General features: G+C 50.9%; 1 protein-coding gene across 1 annotated transcript in view; it reads left to right on the plus strand.

The window, feature by feature from the left end:
* The window catches only part of Ube3c (ubiquitin protein ligase E3C), a gene marked incomplete at its 5' end in the record, with an annotated part of 79,988 nt that extends 64,611 nt beyond the window's left edge, over nucleotides 1-15,377 (plus strand). Inside the window, 4 exon segments of the mRNA XM_005414099.2 lie at nucleotides 488-676; nucleotides 1,362-1,428; nucleotides 5,290-5,420; nucleotides 13,820-15,377. Coding sequence (XP_005414156.2) covers nucleotides 488-676; nucleotides 1,362-1,428; nucleotides 5,290-5,420; nucleotides 13,820-13,990 — 558 coding nt within the window.
* Between the last annotated feature and the right edge of the window lie 749 nt (nucleotides 15,378-16,126).

Consider the following 16,126-nt stretch of genomic DNA (forward strand, 5'->3'; position numbering starts at 1 on the left):
CTTGACGTGGTGACGCACGCCTGTAATCCCAGCACTGGGGAGGCTGAGACAGGAGGATCCTTGGGAGTTTGAGACCAGCCTGGGCCATAAAGTGAGCTCAAGGCCAGCCTGAACTGCAGAGCGAGACCCTGTCTCAAAAATAGACAAAAACAAAAACGAAAACAAATGAAAGGAATCCCTTTATTTTGTTCTCACTTGCCATGATCCTTTGGTTCTTCTCTTTGCCCTTTGTGGTCTCTCGCTTTTTAGAAAGGGAATTGCTGCAATGACATTGCGTCACAGTCCCCCATATTCCAGAGCAAGCAGGGGTGCTTGATGATCTTAAAGGTAGAATAAGCTGCAGAACCCAGATGAACCAGTGCCCAGATACACCTGAGCTTACGTGCAGTGCTTATACTGGTTGTACTGGGTTGTAAATTTAGACTCTTGCTTTTGTGTTGTCCTGCCAGACTCTGAGGGTTTTGATGACTGTGCTTTCTGCTCACAGGTGGTTGAACTAAAATTTGGTGGGAAAGATATCCCTGTGACCAGTGCCAACCGCATTGCCTATATCCACCTGGTGGCTGACTACAGGCTGAACAAGCAGATCCGCCCACACTGCCTGGCGTTCCGACAGGGCCTAGCCAATGTCGTCAGCCTGGAGTGGTTGCGGATGTTTGATCAGCAGGAAATTCAGGTACTCTGCCTGCTGACTCTGGGACACAGTTGTCTCAGGAAAATAAGGGCTTTCTTATTAAGAGCTTTTCTAGTCAGGCTGGGTGTGGTGACACACAGCTGTAATCCCAGCTCTTCCAGAGGTGGAGGCAGAAAGAAATGTAATTTTGAGGCCACCCTAGGCAATTTCTTGAGATCCCAATCGCAGAATAAAACCTTAGCCAGGCGTGGTGGCGCACATCTGTGCTTCTAGCACTCAGGAGGCTGAAGCAGGAGTATCAGTGTGATTTTGAGGCCAGCCTGGGCTACATAGTGAATCCAGGCCAGCCTGAAGTAATTAGCGAGGCCTGTCTCCAAAAAAAAGTCATAATTAAAAAAAAAAAAAAATAGCCGGGCATGGTGGCGCGCCATGGTGGCACCTGTAATCCCAGGATTCGGGTGGCTGAGGCAGGAGGATCATTGTGAGTTCGAGGACAGTCTGGGCTACAAAGTGAGTTCAAGACCAGCCTGAACTGCATAGCAAGACCCTGTCTCAAAAAGATCAAAAAATAAAAGTAAAAAAATAAAACCTTAAAGGGGCTGGGCTGTGACTGATTGTTTGCAGAGGGTAGAGTTCCTGCCTAGCACAGAGCTCTGGGTTTTGTTCCCAGTAGCCAGCCAGCCTCTGCGCGCACACCTTGATTTTTACAATTTGAACTTTTTTTCAGGTATTAATTTCTGGTGCACAAGTTCCCATAAGTCTGGAGGACCTAAAATCCTTTACAAACTATTCAGGTATGTTACTCAGCGGTTCCAGTCTGAAGTGCTGAAGGAGGGGCCTCCAATCCCCCGCTGCCCAGGGACTGGTTGTCCCGGAGCCCTGGAGACTGGCAGGCAGCGCACACACGCTGCACCCCCGGCTGGTGAGCTGGGGGTGGGGGTGGAGACCTGGGTTCAAGCAAGTGCTTCGCTAGCCTGCAGCCGTAGGCGTGGTCCCCAGCACCAAGAATGAGTCCATGGATGGAATGAAGCACAGTGAGGGAAGACTGGAAATGGACCACATCAAAATTTTCTTTTTCTACTTAATTTTACTTTTCAATTAAAAACTTTAAAAAAAAAAAAACCACAGGTGGGACAAAGTTTTCAGATGAATTTGTATCCAGAGTGCATGAACACCTCTAAGTGTGTTGATAAGGAACATGCAAAGGTAAAAACCTTGAGTTACGTAACCTCCTCTGTCGGAGTTCTGGCCTGGCCAGGGAGGGCTTTGGGAGATGGGCACAGCATCACTGCCCAGAGCCACAGACCACCACCGAACGGGGTGCACAGGTGCATCTGCCATCTTGGGAGTGTTTCTGACTTTCTTAGGTTTATTTGTAATGAGCTTCATGTATACTTGGTAACAAAAGAGAAAAAATATACCCTTAATACTGGTATTCTAAGCCAGCCACTGTTCTGTTGTCATGTTCACTTGTTTTGTTTTTTTATTATATGTAGTTTATAAGATACTTTGCAAGTTTTGTTTAGCATCAGTATTAAAAATTACTTCACACTGGGGCTGGGGATTTAGCTCAGCTTCAAAGCGCCTGCCTGGCAAGCGCAAGGTCGTGAGTTCAGTTCCCGGTACCAGAGAAAAACCAAAAAAAAAAAAAAGACAAAATTACTTCACACTAGCTGTGGTGGAGCACTTGGGAGGTTGAGACCGGAGGAGCACCACAATTTGAGGCCAGCCCGAGCTACCTGGGAAGGCCCTGTTTAAAATAAATAAAAAGTGATATTAATGCCAGGTGTGGTGGCACACATGTGATCCCGTCTACTGGAAAGGCGGAGGCAGGAGCACTGCAAGTTCAAGTCCAGCCTGAACTGCATAGTGAGACCCTGTCTAAAAAACTGTTTCTTAAAAATAATATGGCATCATGAGTCATGAATCCCTATTGTTAATATATGCCCTGGGCATATTCAAGTGTTGTATATCTCTTAGAAGACACTTAAAATCTATTCTTGGTGGACATGGTGCAGGCCTGTAATCCTAGCACTCAGGAGACTGAGGCAGGAGGATTGTTGTGAGTTAAGACCCGCCTGAGCTACAAAGTGAGCTCAAGGCAAGCCTGAACTGCATAGCAAGACCCAGTCTCTAAAAAGACAAACAAAAAACTGAAAATCTATTCCTAAGTAAAGCAGATCATGTGGATGGGGAGGGGTTTGAATAGACACCCCTCCGAAGACACGGACAATAATGATGCCCAGCATTGCTGATCATCAGGAGAAAGCATATCAAATCAGAACCACAATGAGCTCCACTGTACGTTAAATAGGAATGGCTAGTGCTGGACGAGGTGGAGAAAGTGGGACCTCAGTCATGGCTGTGGAATTATGAAGTGGTGCAGCTGCTGTGCAAAGCAGTTTGGATCTTTGGATCCTCTGCAAACTAACGTGGTCTTAGGGTATGGTTCAGTGGCAGAGCGCTTCGTGTGTCCAAGGCCCTAGATTTGGTCCCTAGCATCACAGGGAAAGAAAGGAAAAGGCCAGGTGTGATTATATATACCTGTAATCCTAGCAGTCTGGGAGCCTGTGGCAGGAGGATCACAAGTTTGAGCCCAACCTGAGCAACTTAACAGTTTAGGCCATCTGAAAAAAAGGGCTTACATGTAGCTCACTGCAAAAGCCCTGGGATCAATTCCCTGTACTCCACACATGGCATCATAAAAAGAGAAAAATCCCAGCACTCAGGCTGAGGCAGGAGGATTGCCATGAGTTCCAGGCCACCCTGGGCTACCTAGTGAGTACCAGGCCAGTCTGAACTACAAAAGAAAAGCCCTGTCTCAAAAGAAAAGCAGGGGGTGGGCGGCGCTGGGGATTTAGCTCAGCAGCACAGCACCTGCCTGGCAAGTGCAAGATCATGAGTTTAATTCCTGGTACTGGGGGGAAAAAAAAAAAAAAAAAAAGGGTGGAAACCTAAACAGAATTCTGTGATCCGGCAACTTGATTCCTGTGTGTGTAAACCTAAAGGAGCTGAAAGCCAGCATACTGTTCCTGAGCAGAACGAGGCAGACACAAAAGGACAGGTGTTGGGTGGTTCAGTTTGTGTGAGTCACTTGGAGTGGCAAGTCCTTGTGCTCCCCAATAGCATGGAGCCCTCAGGGCTACAGAGAGGAGGGGGAGTTCCTGCCTAGAGTAGTAGAGCTCCTGGGAGAAAGGGTGGGAATGGAGGCAGCTCCTCTGAGTTGTACACTTACCATGACTGAAAGGTGAATATTAGTTCTGAATTTACCACAATAAGAAAAAAGAGGGGCTGAGGATGTAGCTCAGCAGCACAGCGCCTGCCTGGCAAGTGCAAGGTCGTGAGTTTGATTCCCGGTACCAGAAAAAAAAAAGCAAAAGGAAAAAGGAAAACTGTACAGGTCCCCCTGTTCTGAGGAACGCTGTTTGTATATTAAACGTCTGGAGATCAGGTTTGCAGAGGCGAACGGTCCATGGTGCCTGTGGGGTCAGAGTAGGATCTCAGAGGAAATGGGAGTATCTAAAACCTGGGCTGTATGAATGGTTGTAAAAGTCTTAATTTGTTAAAAACCACTCTGTGTGTGTGTGTGTGTGTGTGTGTGTGTGTGTGTGTGTGTGTGTGTGTACTTATATGTATGTGTAATTAATCTGTATTGTTGTAAATTAATTTTTACGTGAAGGCAAATAACACCTAAGGTCACATCCCCACTTGATAGTCATAAGTTTGAGAAAATGAAATCAGTCTGACCTTCCCTTTGCCAAGAAATTGTCACGGGTGTTTGCATTACCCTGGGTGCACTGAAAGCAGCTTATACCTTTAATGATCTTAGCTATTCCAGTAAATAGGACTAAAATATTATCATTCATTTTGGTGCCAATTAATGCACTTAGGATATTTTATTGATGTTATTTCTGTAGTGTATTAACAGTGGGGGAACAATATATAGCAATTATTTTAGTTTTAGGAAGCACTTAAGGAGATTAAAAGCTGTAAGTAGCAGATACTACATTTCAGAACAGTGGTCTAATCACTTGTGGGGCTGGTCATTGGCCATGGTCTTTCCCTTATTATCAAAGAGAGGTGATAAAATTAACGTAGACACCAAAATGGTAGTGACCAAATGTATAGCTGTACAGGAATATAAAAACTCCAGTGTCGGCCAGGCGAGGTGACGCACGCCTGTAATCCCAGCACTCGGGAGGCTGAGGCAGGAGGATCGTTGCAAGTTCGAGACCAGCCTGGGCTACAAAGTGAGCTCAAGGGCAGCCTGGACTGCACAGCGAGACCCTGTCTCAAAAAGACAAAAAAAAACCTTCAGTGTTTGTTTCTGAGATTTGTTGGCAAAAGATGAAGCTGTTCGTTGAGGGTGTGCCCAACAGTGGTGTTGATTTCTAACTAACATAGTTCTTAAAAGCCAGGTGACTCGCAGGATGGCCTTCCCTAGTGATGGCCTTGTTAGCCCAGTGCCCCAGCTCTGCCTGTCACCTCCAGGGGACTGGGGTCGAGTGTCCTAGAAATTCCAACCGCACACCGTGCCCTGCCTCACCACAGCTGGCGGAGGCAGACCAGTTCATTGCCTTAAGGTCATTAAGAGAACCCTGCTTTTGCGCACTTGCTTTTAATGCCTGTCTGTTCTTGTGTTCACTGTGTCACAGGAGGGTATTCTGCTGATCATCCTGTCATCAAAATCTTTTGGAGAGTTGTAGAAGGTTTCACTGATGAAGAAAAGCGCAAATTGCTCAAGTTTGTAACAAGTTGCTCTCGGCCCCCTCTCTTGGGTTTTAAGGTACACAATTTCATGCCACTTGCTTCTTTACAAAGTACAAATTAGCTATGGTCTGTATGTCACAGTGACTGGTGGCTCCTTGTGTTGATTTTTTTGGGGGGTTGGGGGGTGCAGAACTGGTCGTCGAACCGGGGATATATCTCAGTGGCACAACACCTGCCTGGTAAGTGCAAGATCCTGGGTTCGATTCCTGGTACTTAAAAAAAAAAAAAAGACTTGGGCATGAAACCCAAGACCTGGCACGTAGCCTTCTGACTTCTGGCGTTCACTCTTGGCGCAATGGCTATGCATTTTGGCCATAGCTACCTGGGGCTGTGGAAGGAGGGACAATCTCAAGGGCAAACCCTGTATGTCCTAAACCCACAGTGCAGCTTGAAGAAGTTGTTTCTGCCCTGACCTGAAAGCGTTGGTCTCGTGTGCGTGAGCAGAAGCCATTGCATTAGTGCATGTTAGCGGTGCATGCCAGGGGTGTTCACTGGGGAGCTGGAGCACGTGTACGACACACCTCTCGTTTCCAATCCCCTCTACCTCCTCCTGTCTTCCCTCCCACTCCCTGACCCCTTCTCCATGTGCAGAGATTCTGCCTGAGCAGAAGTAAATTTTTGTCCTGTTACTCACTTTGTATTGCCTACCTTTATTTTCTTCCGAAAATTAATGTTGATCTCATATAACTTGGCTTATGTTTAGCAGTTAAGCTGCTTGAGGCACATTTAATATTTCCTGTATTCGTGGTAAATTGAAAAGTAGTTGGCCGAAGATACAGCTCAGCAGCACAGTGCCTACCTGGCAAGCACAAAATCATGAGTTCCATTCCCGGTACCAACAAATAAAATAAAAAGTAGTATTTGTCCTGAACTAGGCAGAGTGGCACACATTTTTAATCTCAGCTCTGGGAAGACAGAAACAGGAGGATTCCCTCCAGTGTGAGGCCAGCTTAGGCTGTAACGGCAAGAAGAAACACCAACATGACACCTAGGATTTGAAGGCAGTTTTATTTACATCAATGGGCTCTGATTCAGATCATTCCCAAAATGTCAGGCCCTGATCTGTGGTGGTCTAGGGCCTTAATGGGATAAGCAAGGAGGATGTAACAGCAGCAGAATGGCTTGTCAGTTGGAGATTGGTTCTTGCAATATGCATCATAGTAACCAGCCATTTCTAAGAAACAAAAGTAGCAGGAACTGTAACCAGAACTGTTACCTGGGCAACTAACAAACTGAAATATACTGGTGAGGGGGAGGGGAGTATCTTCTGCTACAGGGTTACATAGTGAAACCCTGTCTCCACAAAGGAAAAAAAACAGTTAAGAGTGTCCAGTGAGCTGGGCATGGTGGTGCATGCTTGTAATCCCAGCACTCTGGAGGCTGAGGCAGGAGGGTAGTTGCAAGTTTGAGACCAGCCGGGGCTACAAAGTAAGCTCAACGCATAGCGAGACCCTGTCTCAAAAAAAAAAAAGTGTTCAGCAGTATAGGAAAATAACAGCTCAGGTAAGCATTGTGCATTGCTTGTGTTTGTGAACCTCACAGGTATGCATTCACCTTCAGCTAAGCTGCACATTTCTGAGTGAAGGTGACTGTAGCTTTCTGCTTGAAAGTTCCATTAAACATGCCAAAAAGTTGCAAGAATTGGGTGGAGGCTCCTGCACCCACTGTGGCCAGTGTTGACCTGGGTGGTACACATTTGGTCTTCTGTCCGCTGCATTCACAGTGACACGTCTGTAATTCCAAGTGAGTGATTTGAGAGTAAATTGGAGACACTGGGCTTTTTATTTCCTAAGTAGTTCACCACATAGTACTTAAAAATAGAAACAGTCTTGGCAAGCATGGAAGCACATGCCTGTAATCCTAATGCTCCGGAACCTGAGGCAGGAGGATCACCATGAGTTCAAGGCCACCCCTGGCTACGAAGTTCAAGGCCAGCTTAGTTACATAGTGAGACCCCCTCTCAGGGAGAAAAAAATAGCAAGTGTCTTAAAAACCACAATGAAAAGGTTACAGTCCATTTGACTATATTTGTGGACTCTCTGGTCCACAATTTGCACATGTCCTGGGACCAGCACCTTCAGTGCTCCTTGAGCTTGCTAGGAGGGGAGAGTGCTTAGCTAGCATGTGCGCGGCCCGACATTTGACCCCAGTGCCACAGAGAAGGAGCTGAGAGAGCAGACAGTTCCCAGCCCCATTAAGCCTGCTGCGTTAAGCCCCTGAGGTGAGTTCAGCTGCACGGCCTCCTCGCCTGTCCTGCAGGTATTCGGGAATGTGCTGAAGTGAACCAGCTGTCTCTTAGTCCCAGCGCAGTCTGTTCTGCCCATTCTGGGTCCAGCCAGAGCTGCACTGGCATCCCATGGACACAGGCAAGGCCCTCGGTGTCGCAGAGCAGCTCCCTCCGCTCCCAAGACTGTGCTCATGACAGAGACCATGTTTGTGCACACGATGTCTGCAGGACGGTCCCAGCTGGGAACAGTCCACGTGTTGTCAGCTGGTAAAGAGGCGCTACACGGGAATCCCGAGGAGCAGCTGCATCGGAACACTGAGGGCATTGTGCCAGTGGGGAGAAGACGGGCACGGCTACGTGCTGCAGAGTGCCGTCTGCATGAATCATAGTCCAGGCTCCCTGGGGCCGGAGGTAGAAGTGGGGTCTGTGAGCGACATGAAATAGCCCAAAGCTGGGTTGTAGGGATGGTGCCGGGAATCTGTGAATTCGCTGCAGTCACCGAGTTGTGCATTTAAATGAGCAAATCTGCAGTAGGCAAATGATACCTTAATTAAGCTGTCCTGGAAATCGCCACTCGTGGTTAGCACAGCACCCAGGCTGTGCCCAAGAACAGCTATGACAAAGCTGTGTGGAGAGGGTACCATGCAGCTGCAGCGCCCCTGTCAGGATGTCAGGTCAGTCAGTGAGGGGGCTGTGGGTATTTAACCTCCGGGCAGGTGACGTCATCTGATGATGTGGTAGGACCAGAACCCCTCCTGGAGGGCCCTCAAGCTGAGAAGAGCCAGCCACATTCACCGGGAGGGTGACAGCACGCATCACAGAACGGTGAGCATTAGTTCAGGGAGGCCGGAACTGCTGCCAGAGACGGAGGCTTTTAGTCTGGCTCGGTGGCCACCATACCACACACTGCGCAGAGGGACCAAGGAAGGCGTCACAGTGCTCCTGGACAGACGCAGAGGCTCCCCTCACCGCCTGCCCGGTGATGCGAACAGTCCTGTGAGTTCTTCCATCTTCGAAGTTTAGTCCCTTGGGAATTTTATCCAGGACATTGACCCTGAGACACAGGCACTAGCACTTTATTTCAGAGCCATGCTGAGGCCAGAGTTGGAAGCCCAGGAGCCTGGAGACCTGCTCTCATCTAACCCACGAGAACCCAGAGGGTTGGGCAGGTCCCGCCCAGCATGGATGCCGCATTAGGACTGATGTCTCAGGCAGGGTGACAAGCATCCCTGAATAGTCCTAACAGACTTGTCATGTCATGGAAGATCCTTTTTTAGAAGCTAGGAAGCAGCCGGGGATATAGCTTCAGTGGCATAAGTGCCTCCCGGGCAAGCACAAGGTCCTGAGTTCGATTCCCACTACCAAAAAAGAACAGAAAAGAAAAGAAACTGAGACGCTAGAAAGCAGACTGGATTTTTTTTTCTCAGTGATCCAGCATGTGAAGTGATTTGTTACCGCTGTTTTGTTAGACTTGGGGTTGGGGAAACCCACCCAGATGGGTGCAGAAGGACCGTGCTGCAGAAGGGCCTTGAGGACCCTGGGGTGCGGGCAGCCCAGGCAGGCAGGCCTCGACTGGACGTCAGGGGGTTCTGTAGTGCCAGGCTATTGAAGAAGGATGGCACCTGCTAAAGCTAATTAAACTTCAGTATGTTTAATGAATGTGATTGTTACAGACAAAAAATCATTAAAGTGCTATAGAAAATTGTTGAGTTACCAGCAGGCCACAGAACAGATTGCTAATTTCTCTCACTCTGAATTAATGCGAATTCTCATTGTACTGCATTTAGTTAGGCACGGGTGGTACCCGGGAACCAGATTCCAGTGAAGAGCCATTTTGTCACTCCTGAGACTCTTCGGAGATGGTGTTAGTGCCATGAAGGAAACATTGAAACGTAGCGTTACTTTGACTGTGTCTAGATGTCCCCCCAAACCCTCATGAAGTCACAGGTGGAGCTTTTTCAGAGGTGGCTGGGTCTAGAGTGTGTGATTGATTCATGGTGCAATACTAGGATTAAGGGTGCTAGAATTAGGGGTGAGTACTTACTAAATCAGTCCATTAACTGCAGCCGAGCATGGTGGCTCACACCTGTAATCCCAGCACTCAGGACCCTGACGCAGGAGATTTGCCCTGGGTTCAGGGCCAGCCTTCACTACATAGTGACACTGTCTGAAGCAAAATCCACTGATTGGTTTGGGACTGCCCTAGACTCAGTAGTCTGGATACAGTGTAAGGGACAGAGAGAGGCTCGTCTTGTCCCTTGCTGGCTTTGCTACCTTCTGCCTGCCATGAACTGCTTCTCCTCTGCGTTGCCCTCTGCCGTGCCACCTTGCCTTGGAGCTGGCCTGCTGTGCACTGAAAGCTGCACAGACTGAGCTCAATAAGCCTTTCCTCCTTTAACTTTGGGCATCGGGTATTTTAGCTCAGCAACGAGAACAGTAGGCTCTGTCTCACAGCACAGAGCCTCAGGCGTCTGTGTGCCGGTGCCCTTGCTGGGAGCACCGGTCGCTGCCCGGACCGTTGCCGTCTCTCACATGAGGCAGCTGCATTTCAGTTTACGTGGGCACTGGAGAGAGCCGTCGGCCCCTGTGCTCAGAATGCTGAGAGTAAATGTAATGCTTGCTACTGCTGGTTCTCCTGGGTCCATGTTTTGACACTGTAGGCCCATTACAAAGAGATTTCTTTCTCCTTTTTCTTTTGTTTTGTACCAGGAATCGAACTCAGGACCTTGCACTTGCCAGGCAGGTGCTGTGCCACTGAGCTAAACCCCCGGCCCTGCCACATTATTTCTTCAAGTTTGTATGCAGCAGTAAGAGGTCCACAAGGTGGGAAGGAGCATTTATGCTCTGCAGCATTCTGTGGGCTGCACCTCCTCGGCTCTGGTCTCGTCGTAACTCACGGTAAATTCCACCCAGAGATGAACCTGTGGACACGCCATCAGCCGCAGGAGCCCACACACAGTGTGTCCGCCCTGTGTGCCCAGGTCCCCACAGGGGAGCCGTGCTCAGCTTCCTGTCTACAGCACGCCCAAAGGGGAGGGCACCACTGTCTGAGGTGCTAGGTTTTTATTGCATATAACAAAATTGACGCAGGGCTGGGGATTTAGCTCAGCGGCTCAGTGCCTGCCTGGCAAGTGTGAGGTCATGAGTTCGATTCCTGGTACTGGAAAAACAAACAAAAAATTGATGGTTTTATCGTAGAAAATGGAAAAACATGGCTAAGGGTAGGAAGGAAGATATCTACAGTCTCTCCTGTTGATTTAGACTTCAGGGTAGCACAGTCGAATCAGGACCTCACGCCTGACAGGCAAATCTCTCCTATTGAGATTGTTGCGCTGTTAATATTCCTGTTTCCTTGTACCAGGGTTTGCGCCCAGGGCCTGCCCAGGGAGCCACATCCCCAGCCCTTTATTTTGTATTTTGAGACTGGGTCTTGATCAACTGCTGTTGCCCAGGATAGCTCAAACTTGGCAATCCTCATGGCCCAGCCTCCTGGACTCCTGGGATGACGGGTGTGCACTGCCGTGCCCGCCTGCTGGTGGCTGGAAAGTGGAGTTTGCCCTACTCCTGCTTGCAGCACTTGGGCACACTGCCTAGGTTCCGCCCTCAGCACTGCTGTCTCAAAAGTCTTTCCCCGCAGGCCGGGACGGGGCAGGTGAAGGGCACAGTGCTCAGTGTTGGAGGAGAGTGCAGGAGTCACCTTTCTCGCAGCTTGCACCGACAGCCTGCAACTCCGGATGCTCACGTGTGGAGGAAGGTGCAGGTGCTGGCAATCCGTGACCAGTCGAGGTCCACACGAAGCGAGCACATACTGCCCCGCAGCCAGTCTGTGCCGCAGTGGGCCTGACTGTGCCCAGGTGACTCACTGAGTCCTTGTAAAATGCTGAGACAGCCCCTCAATAACCATAGTCATGCTGCTGCACGGGTAGGATGCTGGGCCGCCTCAGGAAAGAAGGGGAACCAAGGTAGGGCAGAGTCACCAAGACCCATCACCACCAACAACCACACATGCGGGCTCTGAGCCACGCCGTGGCCTGACATTGGACTGGAAGCGTGGAGGGAGTGCGTGCTTCCTGGTCTTGGGACTAGACCTCCGTGTGAGCATGTCTAAGCCACCAGGAGGGCCTGTTGCTCCTGGCAGGGACCTGGGAATCCACAAAATGGAGATGAGCATTTTTACATGGCACCTAGGGCCGGGGATATAGCTCAGCAGTACAGTCGCCTGCCCAGCAACTGCCCAGCAAGCACAAGGTCCTGAGTTCAGTTCTTGGTACCCAAAAAAAAAAGAAATACATGGCACCTAAACAACCAGGATATCGTCCCACACCTTGGGAGGGGCAGTGCTTGGGACCTGCCTTTCACATTGCCCTCGCTCCCACTCACCTGCCCTCCTTCCCTGCTGCTCGTGGTTGGCACAGAAAAACCCCATCTTAGGGGCTGGGGATTTAGCTCAGCGGCAAAAAGTGCCTGCCTGGCAAGCACAAGGTCGTGAGTTCGGTTCCCGGTACCGGAGAAAAACCAAAAACCAAAAAAAAAAAAAAAGAAGAGCCCCATCTTCTCTGGTGTGGCTGCTGCAGCTCTGTAATCTGTCCCATCCCGGTCCCCTCCCTCTGTTTCACCTTGTCATTTTATAGAGGAGGTGCCAGGGCAGTGCTCTGTATATCTCATCATCTGGTAGCAGTCCCTCAGAGTCCAGACTTGGATTCCCCTGTCGGCCTCAGCCCTGCCTAGGTAACGTCCTGCCAGCCTTCCCAGGACCTGCAGGGAAGCCCCGCCCACCAGTCGTCTGAGGTGCTTGGTTCCCCCAGGCTCAGCTGCCTAGGCCCAGGTGCTGCCCATGGGTACATGTGGCCCCTACCAGCTTTGCTTTTCACTCATCCTGTGAAACAGCCATCGTTAAGTGTGTCCTTCTGTCATTTATTAGCTGAAGCTTGGCACAGAAAAGATAGAATGAATAGAAAGACGGGGTGATAGACACCAGAGTAACAGACTCAGTCTCCAGGGTGGGGCGAGGCTGCTGTGTCTGCCGTGGGCGTCAGAGGGTTCCTTTCCTGTCGCTGGCAGCTGAGCTGAGACCCCAGGACGGGTGCTGGGTCGCACCATTGCGTCCCCTCCAGGTTGGGCTCACAGGACAGGAGTGACTCCAGCAGAGCAGCTGTCTTACATGCAAGAGGTCTGGGGTTACGTCCCCAGCGCTGCAGAGCAATGGACTTAGGCTCACAGTGTTTCTGCTTTGATTTCATGTTTGGTCTCTTTTATCCAGAGATACTCAGGGTGCCCGTTAGCTCACAGGCTTGGCCGAGGGTCAGGTTAAGAGGAGGGTCTTAGGTTAAGTTGGGTCTTTTAACAGTAACTGTAGGCTGGGGATATAGCTCAGCAGCACCAGCACCTGCCTGGCAAGTGCAAGGTCCTGAGTTTGATTTCCGGTACCCCCCCAAAAAAATGAGTAGTTATAGAATAGTTACCATGGTTCTGTAATCGCTTTAGAGCAAGACTGATAATTTTGCTGAGTGTGGCGGCTTTCAGTATCAAGAAGTCACTTTTTTCTCTCATTCCACTCAGTCGTCCATCGCAGCACCACATTGGCTCCACCCTGCCCTGTCCTCTCACCCCCATTTTGACAGAAGCAAACACAAAGGCCAGCTCTTTACCCTGGCACCTTCTAAAAACTGTCTTTAAAAGTCCAGAAACACCGGGTGTGGTGGCACCTGCCTGTATTCCCAGCACTCGGGACGCTGAGGCAGGAGGATCATTGCAAGCTCGAGACCAGCCTGGGCTACAAAGTGAGCTCAAGGCCAGTCTGAACTGCATAGCGAGAACCTGCCTCAAAAAGACAAAAGATAAATAAATAAAAAATTTTTAAAGACAAAAAAAAAAAAAAGCCCAGGAAATGGCGAAATTGGCCAGACGTGGTGGCGCACACCTCTGATCTCAGCACTTGGGAGGCTGAAGAAGGAGGATTGCTGTGAGTTTGAGGCCGGCCTGGACTATATAGCGAGACCTGTCTCAAAACAAAACAACCCGAAACCCTCAGAGGCCCCGGCCAGTGGAACATTGCTTCCCCAGGCAGGGCTGTGTGCTTTCCTCTGTCCCAGCACCTGGGTGTGCAGTGGCTCAGCTGCTCTCAGCACAGGGGGAGTCCTGGGCTGCATGCTCCCGTGATGCCAGTGTCCTGTGCCCCTGTTTTCTAGGAGCTGTACCCTGCGTTTTGCATTCACAACGGGGGCTCCGACCTGGAGCGGCTGCCCACAGCCAGCACCTGTATGAACCTGCTGAAGCTGCCCGAGTTCTACGACGAGACGCTCCTGCGCAGCAAGCTGCTCTATGCCATTGAGTGTGCGGCTGGCTTCGAGCTGAGCTGAGCTGAGCCGAGCCGAGCCGAGCCGAGCCGCCAGGCACCCTGGGCCGACCAGACTGCACCGCCTGCTCCACTGCGCGCTCAGCGCTCCCAGGCACCCACTTCTTCCCGGCCCCGCCCTCATCGCTCTAGGTGGTGGTATTACACGCGGCCATGTTCAGGTGCGCGTTGCTTCCCGGTAACCTAAGTAACTGTTAGGCGCCGTGTGGCTGGTCAGTAGCTTTGCCAAGAAGAGCAGTTTTAGCCCAGTGGCAGCGCCGTGAAATTAGCCAAAGATGAAGCTGTAGCTCTGTTGGCCCGGAGCGGGTCCGCCTGGCCGCAGCCACACAGCCCTCAGCACAGCCTGAGTCTCAGCACACTCTGCCCGTGCGCTCAATGGTTTACAGGCCTGGTTGGTAGTACTGAAGGCGTTTCATCCTGCTGCCTTGGCCCGAAGTGGTTGGGTTTGGAGAACAGATAATAGGAGTGTTACTTCGTGCTGTTTAAGCCATTTCCCCAGGCGGGACTAGCATGCTTGTGTCCACGTCACGTCGACCTGCCTTGTGACGGCTTGGATGTTGCTGTGTGGGGTGTGGTGCTGCCTCACTCCTCGCTTGTCTTCAGCTCCACTCTTCCTGGAGAGCTCCTGGGAGGCAGAAGAGGGTCCCGCGCCGTGCATGCGTGTCACCTGCAGTGAGTGGCCGCCGGGGAGAGGAGTTGCTGCAGCTTCTATTAAAGTCGTTTGAACCAAAGTGGTGGGCTGCATCTGTCCATCACCACAACCCTTGCTGGCCGGGCCACGCCACGCCGCCCCCTCCTGGGCACCCTGGGGTAACACGTGGGCCCTTGGTGCCCTCTACCCCAAACTGCTGCTTAGACACAAGGACAGTGTCCCCGGCGCATTGGGGCTGGGGGTGCTGGGTGATTCTCACGTAGGCACTTTATTGGGACCTGACGCGTCGCGGGGCGACTTCAGCTTCTGCAGGCAGCCAGCAGGCAGGAGCGCCAGCTGTGGCTCGGAGCATGCGGTGTGGACCACACGCGCGGACACTGGAGGAGGACCCCAGCCTGACCTTGCCACGCCTGGTGTCGCGTGGCAGGGTCCTGGGGCTGCTATAGGTTTCACCAGAACTAGCAATATACTTCTCAGTGTGCAGAAACTGATGACACTTTTACGACAATGACCATTAAAACAAATGTATAATTTCTTAATTTGAAAATAAATTAAGTGTTTAAATGCTATTTATAGTCTTGATATACAGAAATAAATAGTGTTTATCTGGTTTTATTTTTACTTTCTGCTGTTTATGTTGAACATTCTGTATCTTCTTACTAGTTGATTCGTGTATTTTGGCATCAGTATTTTCAAAGTGAAGTGTCTGAGACTGAAGAGAAATGGGCAGTTATGCTTACATTTCGTTGTCCCTTACGTATTTATTTGTGTGTTCGAATGGCTGAGTACTTGGGTTAAAATTTCTCCTGGACTCCTGCCCCAGGCCACTCACTGGTCGCATTCTGCTGTAGTGACACCAGGCTTCCGCAAGGTGACAGGCCTGTCACGGGCATCTGGGGCCGAGCCATCCGCACAGGCTGAGGACAGCCGCACCTGCTCTCGAGGGCGCCCCCTGGGTGGTTCAGCATTAGGCTGTTGAGGAGAATGCCTCCTAGGGGAGAACGTTGTTCGCCCTACTCTGCACCTGCTCTACGTGCAGGCCTGCCCGTTGGCCTTGGTATTCGAGGCGCTCCTCAGGAGCGGCCACCTGCAAGGGCCGTGCCTGGGGCCGTCGGTGTGCACAGGCCGCAGTCAGACCACGGCCCACGGCCCACGGCAGAAGCTGCTCCCCTCGCCGTGCTGCGTCAGAGCATGTCCAGGCCGTGCGCGCGGAGCCTGGGGGCGCAGGGAGGGCTCTGTGGGCAGCCTAATGCAGTGTGTGCGCTTTCTCAGACCTCAGAGAAAAATTAGCAGCGTGAAATAAAGGCGTAAGTGATTAAAATGAAACAAAACTCGGGCACTCTTTCTGGTTCTGCGCTGCATGTAAGAGAGCATGCCGTCAGCCCAGCGCCTGTGCCAGCACGGGGCTCCCGCACACGCTCACTCCCCGCTGGGTACCCCATCTCAAAGAAGGGCAGGGATGAGGCGCATTACTCCCTGGGTTCAGCC

This window comes from Chinchilla lanigera, unplaced genomic scaffold (assembly GCF_000276665.1).
Source record: "Chinchilla lanigera isolate Chin_1 unplaced genomic scaffold, ChiLan1.0 scaffold00178, whole genome shotgun sequence".
In the NCBI taxonomy this organism is placed as follows: Eukaryota; Metazoa; Chordata; class Mammalia; order Rodentia; family Chinchillidae; genus Chinchilla; species Chinchilla lanigera.